Below are 6,650 nucleotides of genomic sequence, written 5' to 3'. Positions count from 1 at the left end.
AATAGGTTTTGCAAACATGTCTGACAATTCATTCGGTAATCATGGCTCAAAGCATTCTATAATTAGTTTTGGAAAAATGTCTGATTTATTTTTATTCCGTCAAAATCATACAAAACCTAACAAAAATCAAAGCAAACTCATTTTCATTGGTGCGTATAACCGGTAACGGGTATTCGCGATAACTTGCAGTGTTCGACTTATAGGGGGCCCTAAAATTCCAGACTCTTATTTGCCTAGGACCGCCGGATTTTGCGTCTCAATCATTCAAGCCATACGATTGCCTTTACACTGCCTTAATACTATAATATTGACTTAATTGGTATGTCCAAGTAGATTTCATTGTAACAACCCTTTTATATAAAATGTTCTAACTTTTAACAAAAAACAGCGCTTTTCTCAAACACTCCTTTTACTGCATATGCCTAACTGAATGAGTTTAGTATACTTATTTAAATACACAGCAAATAAATATCAATCAAATGAAAATTGCATATACATATAAGTAGGAATCGCTAGAGTACATGTAAAGTCAATAACTACATCTCTGTACATTACTATATTAATATTCATCACAATATATATACCCATTTTGACTGTAAACCCTGACTATACAAGAATTCAAATAATAAAAAGTGCACAACAATGTCGATAGTTTCAAACGTGATACATTTGTTAAACAGGAGTATGATATTAGTAAAGAAAATATTAACTACACAATGTTTATGTTGCTGCAATAAGAATACAATGCATTATTTATATAAAAAACACGATTTAAGCTGGTTCATATTCTGTTGACATTTAGGCGTAGGATTGGCCGCTGAATCTCATACTGAAAAACATATCAAAATGTATTTGCAAAATGTTATTGTCTACTTGACAAGCTGAAGAACGTCACATTTTGCAAGATATAAAATGTATGCAAGTTGCTAAAAGTACCCCGCTTACCCTTGATTCGGTGTCGATGTAGTCATACACAGATGCAGTCCTTGGTCTGCTGTAGTCTCTCTCCGATGACGACACTGGTGATGAAGGCTGTCGTCGAATTTCGTTTGGATCCGGCTGGTACATATACACCTACGAAAAAAGTATTATGAAACAAAAAAAGGACATTCAAAAATCTATATCTTCGTTATAAACAGCTGCATGCCTCTTTCCATACTATTGTTCAGACAAAACTTACAATAATATAGATCCTGAAGCACAGAAATCATCCGAATAAAAACAAGAAACAGTGTTGGTTTTGCTATGCCGTAAGTACAAGGAAATGGAATATGTATTATAACAAGTACGAAAGTCATCAATTCATACACTGTAGACAAACATTGTTGAAAACAAGAGCTTTAAACAGCAATAAATACTATCATAGATACAAGGATTTACTTTGATTGTGTTTTCAGCATGAATCGAAAAGTAATGCTCAAGACGCATATTAACGGAGGACATTACTCGGGTGTTTGAGGATGGCGTATTGGATATGCAATTCATGCTTTACTGTGAATTCAATAATGACTTGCTTAAATTGAGATTGAGTAATAATAGTATAATGCCTCGCTATTAAATAAGATATTATAGAAATATGCATTACAGTGTGCTGTTTCATGTACCATGCACGTGTTTGTTTTGTTACTTTGAATTGTTTTATGTCAAATCATATGTTTAATTATGAACCATGAGAATAATAAAACTTGAACAAATTCGATGTTCATGTCTGATCATGAGGTCAAGCAATTATTTCAGTTCAAAGACGTTCCTTATAAAATAAAAATAAAACCTCGTTTCCCCGACTGTCGGTAATGCTCGTGTGTTCTTTCCCTTCAACCGTTAACGTGTCCTCGCGTTTTCTCGGATACATATCGGAAGACATGCGCAGACCGCCTTTTGTAGGAGATCGACTGAATTACTCCATACTTACACTGAAATAATAAATATTACAACGTCAGTATTTGCGATGCAGTTATATCCGTCAAAAAAGGACAAAGTGCATTTATTAATTATATTTAAGTTACGATTGCCTAAACCCCGTGCAAAATGTACTGCTAGTACATTGTATATGTGTATTGGATATTATAAGATTCTATGTCATTTTGTTATTTGTTATTGTGTTTGTACTATATTTTACGTACACAATTTACGTATACTTATATGATTTATTCCAAATTCTATTACTTATCATTAAAATATGTCGTGATAAGCTATCCCTTGCCTGCCATTTTTGTCGACATCATTGTGCTTCTTTCTTTTGAGGATAAGACAAATAATGACCACTGACAGAACTACGATTAATGCTCCTCCTGTTCCACCAGCGATTGCAGCGATGTACGTTGACGACAGTGAAAGGTTTTCAACAGCAATCTCGCAATGTTCTCCAGAGTAAACGAAACGACCTTCGTCACTCGGGCATCTAAAAAACAAAATGTGCATTTAATTTGCAGATTTTCCCATACTTTTAGATAAAATACAGCATTACGTATATAGACTGCATACATTTTATTTGAAAACTAACCAAGCCTGGCAAAGATATGACCTTGGAAAAGTTATTTCATTTTTTTACAGATTAACATGTTTAAAATTGATTAAGAACGAATGTTCTGATAAAAATATATGCTGAAATTGTATTTTGGACACATAGGATAGAATAACGTATTCAGAGTTAAAACAATTGCTTCAAACACAGCATATGTTTATTTGTTGATAACCTTTAATTATAGAACATACCAAGTTTAGTTTAGAATATTAACCTGCATTTAGTCGAATTCTCTTGTCCGTCAAAGTAACACACGCCACCGTTTAAACATCCTCCATTGGCTGTTGTTTTGCAAGGGTTGTAACATCTAACAAACGTTTTCAGTACATTGCATCTTTCGCCCATTTTGCAGTTTAAACAGGCACTTGATGTTCTCATGTTCTGAGCTAAAATCAAAATTTCAACTAAATTTATATGTGAATCTTGTGCGATCGGAGAACATGTTAATTGTTTGGCATTTGTATAAACATATGAAAAACAAGTTTAACGTCAACACGTTTGTAGTTGTTGCATCATATTATTTAGATCTCATCGGACACCAGTCGCTCATGTGTGTACCACAAGAGGTTTAACTTCTTGTTGTCAATTACACTTATACAATAAAATCTACGGGGATAAGCCCAAACGACAACCCATCAAAGATGGAAGTGCACAAGTCACAAAGTCAAAACCAACAAACACATACCGAGAGACACACAATGTACATAACAATGCATAATTCCCTTTACAGTCCAAGCTAGCTATCTGGACACATTATTTCTCAACTTTCCGGTTGTGTTGGACCTTTTTCACCGATCCCGAATTTATTCCTTCTTAGTCTGTATAAAATAATTTACGGTTTGCGTCATGTGACTGAATAACTGTTCGTGTCAAAATATAAAAGAAATATCATAGTTGGAGGATAATTGGTAGGTGAGAATAATTCAAGTTGTCTGTTGTGAATCATGTTTCTTATTTTATGTATTATAGTGCTTTAATGTATTTTTGAGAAAGTGCTGTGTATTATATCAAAACCACAAAAGAGCTATTTTAACAATTGAAAGTTGTTGTCATATGACTGAGATTACAAACTGACCTCATCAAGACTGACGTGACATTGTTTATTTATTGATGGCCGTGTGCACAGCTGACCGGATCTTAGATCGACTGATTGTCGAATAAATTATCATGTTTAGATATCTGATAATACAGTGATATAAATACTGATGCACGACCTTTAAAACATTTCTTTTAAGGACTGATTCGACTTCGATTGCCCTTCTTGTATTAGAATTTAACCTTTAAGAAGATTTAAAAATTAAGAATAGAATTAAAACAAAGTTAAACAAGCGTAAAATCTTTGACACTTCAAACATTTACCTATAACTTCATGATTTGTTTTCAAATTCCATTGTTTCTAAGCAATGCAGTAAGTATCATATGTATTCAGTATGTTGGGTTATATTTAGATATATTAATCAATTTGATAAGGATAGTTCCTACAACAGACCCCTTATATGCAATCATATTTATAATCGTAGAATATTTTAAGTAAAACATTTGCCGATAAAAACGTATGATTAAATAATTGTCACTGTTTCGATCACAGCTCTTAATACATCAAATACAATCATAGGTATACATAACTCAGATTGCAGAATTAACAAAGTAATCTAATCAAATGAAATTATTGGATATTGCACTACTGCATGCTTGGTACGCCGCTTGAACCATTTACCGCCTACAATACTTATGTGAAAAACTTTAGAAACTCCTACAGATTATTGAATCAAGTTTAGTTGTACATCGGGATCATCTGATCCGATAACAATCGAGCTTAGATCAGATGTAAACAAGGCCATTTATTTCTTGTTTCTAGTTAAAAAAAGGTTAACATTGCTTAATTGTGTAATATCATACATGTAGTTCGAGGAGAATTTAAATTACAGACAAAACTCATTTGGCACAACATAACTGAGGGTCTTGGTGAATGCTAATCAAACATAACAAATGGTCGACTGTAGAAACATTCTAGTGCTCAATAAAATTTGAATTTTGCTTCGTTTAGGGATGATTTTAGTAATTATGAAAACGCTACATGTATTAAAAACATTGCTTACTACATATATGCATTCAAATTAAATTAAATCACCGTTTCGAACATATTAGAATGTTTGAGGCTTCACGATTTTGGAAAACAAAAATTACAATTGTTAATCTTTTGTTCAAAAGAGTTCATAAGAGTGAAAATTTATTATGTGTCTTGGTGCTATGATTCAATATGGGTTAGGTTTTTGTAAATTATTCATACTTTCATTCGGTGTGTTTAATGTTTTGGATAATTTATTTGGTTTCTTTCTTAACGGTTGTTCTTTTATTTTATCATAATAATAAGTTAAACACTATTAGAAAATGCATCTGTCGTGTCTTTACTAATTGTTTAACCCCAACTTTAATAAACAAGCAACATAAAATTAACACATAATATTTTAAGACATATTTGCAAAACATTAATCTTGGTACATACCACCTAAACTATCCCTGAATACGTTTCATTTTGTGGAAGCGGATTAACTGTAGACATATACTTTGCCTACGAATCAGTTAAGGATCGATTCAGTTCCTAGTTCATCTCAAGCTCAGATATGTTGCGGACAGAGCCAATTGACAATAGAGATAACATTACCTGTCGTTAGAGCTTGATCAAGAACCGTGTTATTTACTGTCGCAGTGCAGTTTTTGCAAAACGTAAAGTTCAGTGGGTTCCGTGGATCAGCCACCGATGCTGTAGTTGTTTTTAAGATAGTAAGATTGACGTCCCCTTTACAAACGACTTCATAGTCACAAACGATGCTTCCGGATCTACAAATAAAAAGAGTAAGCAATAACACATGTCGATACTTATCACCTTTCGTATTTGAAACACATTGACATTTGTAATTTAATCCTGAATCAAATATGTTTTTTGGGGCAGTTTTATTTCCAAACGTATGTGCAGATGCTAGTACTCTAAAAAATGTCAAATATTTCCTTCAACAGTTATAGTGCATATTTACTGATTATTTTATAGCTTCGAGCATGGTCAAAACACATTGTTTTTCAAGAGTAAATTTAAATTTAAAAAACATCACGTCAACGTGCCCTAAAGCGTTGCTCGAACACAAATGAATTGTTGCCTTAGTGCAAGAATTCAATTCAATACCTGCTTCTATTTCTATATTCTTGAATTTTTGCACAAGCGCGACGAAATACAAGTGTACATGTTGATGGGGCCAAACATATTTGCTCGAAAAAACTATGAGGCTTTCATGCATTATTCGCAATTTGTTAATCATTTTACCTAGTTCATAATATGTTTAAATCGATTGTGTTTATAAACTAATTTATTTGTCTCACTGACCTTAAACCAATTATGTATATACGTTGGAAATCTTTCACTGTATTGTAAATGTCTGTAAGCTGAAAAGCAAAAACAAAAATCCCGTATATTACACGTAAAATTATCCTGTCAAATATAGCACTAATGACATGTTTGAAGCATGATATGTTTAAATATTTCGGTGGGTCGTGTTAATATCACAATAAATGCCCACAAATAAAAAAAAGTTCCAAAAACGGCCTGATAAGATTGATTTACGTTGTTAAACTCATACATCGTGCCAAAACATTTTAATTTTATAATTTTCCGTAAGTTTTACCTTTTGTTTAAATTCCTTTTTGTATGTCGCTTTTGATGACTCACTAAACATAACGTTGTGTAAAGAAATTTGCAATTTTAGGTAGACAGTGACACTTCCTGAAATTTTGAAACGAATGATATATATATACGATTACTGATGTCAGAAAGCAGTGTTTTCGGGCCAATTAAAATGAGCAAATACAGCGCATATTGCGTTTAACAAAATTCGATATTGTACTGCATATGTCATGTACGAGTATTATGACGAGAATAAATCATTTACCGAAACTAAAGGTTGATGCTACATTAGCAACCGGTGGGGAAATTGAAGAAACAGACGAAACGGACGAAGTAACATCAATGTAAGTTTCAGTTGTAGAGGGTGAAGTTGTCGTTGGTCTAGTTGTATTATCAGCGGGGATTACGGCGGTCGGTGTTATTGTAATATTTAACGGAGTAGTAGCCGTA

General features: G+C 32.9%; 1 protein-coding gene across 1 annotated transcript; it reads right to left on the bottom strand.

Moving 5' to 3' along the window:
- Positions 1-2,172: 2,172 nt before the first annotated feature.
- On the bottom strand, positions 2,173-6,258 carry LOC128240419 (uncharacterized). Its single transcript, XM_052957056.1, has 5 exons — positions 6,202-6,258; positions 5,904-5,962; positions 5,190-5,365; positions 2,739-2,910; positions 2,173-2,401 (listed from the first exon to the last, which is right to left on the bottom strand). The coding sequence occupies exons 1-5, from the start codon at positions 6,250-6,252 to the stop codon at positions 2,173-2,175; spliced, it is 687 nt and encodes a 228-aa protein (XP_052813016.1). The 5' UTR covers positions 6,253-6,258.
- Between the last annotated feature and the right edge of the window lie 392 nt (positions 6,259-6,650).

The sequence above is a fragment of the Mya arenaria genome, chromosome 7 (genome assembly GCF_026914265.1).
Source record: "Mya arenaria isolate MELC-2E11 chromosome 7, ASM2691426v1".
Lineage (NCBI taxonomy): Eukaryota > Metazoa > Mollusca > Bivalvia > Myida > Myidae > Mya > Mya arenaria.
This window is presented reverse-complemented; position numbering and strand designations above follow the sequence as displayed.

Bases quoted from the DNA above. Each gene is read 5' to 3' on its own strand.
- LOC128240419 (XM_052957056.1), bottom strand. From the start codon at position 6,252: ATGTTTAGTGAGTCATCAAAAGCGACATACAAAAAGGAATTTAAACAA. The intron at 5,963-6,201 runs GTAAAACTTACG...TTTGCTTTTCAG, and splicing joins AAAAGGAATTTAAACAAAAG to CTTACAGACATTTACAATAC. The intron at 2,911-5,189 runs GTAATGTTATCT...TTTTGATTTTAG, and splicing joins TGATCAAGCTCTAACGACAG to CTCAGAACATGAGAACATCA.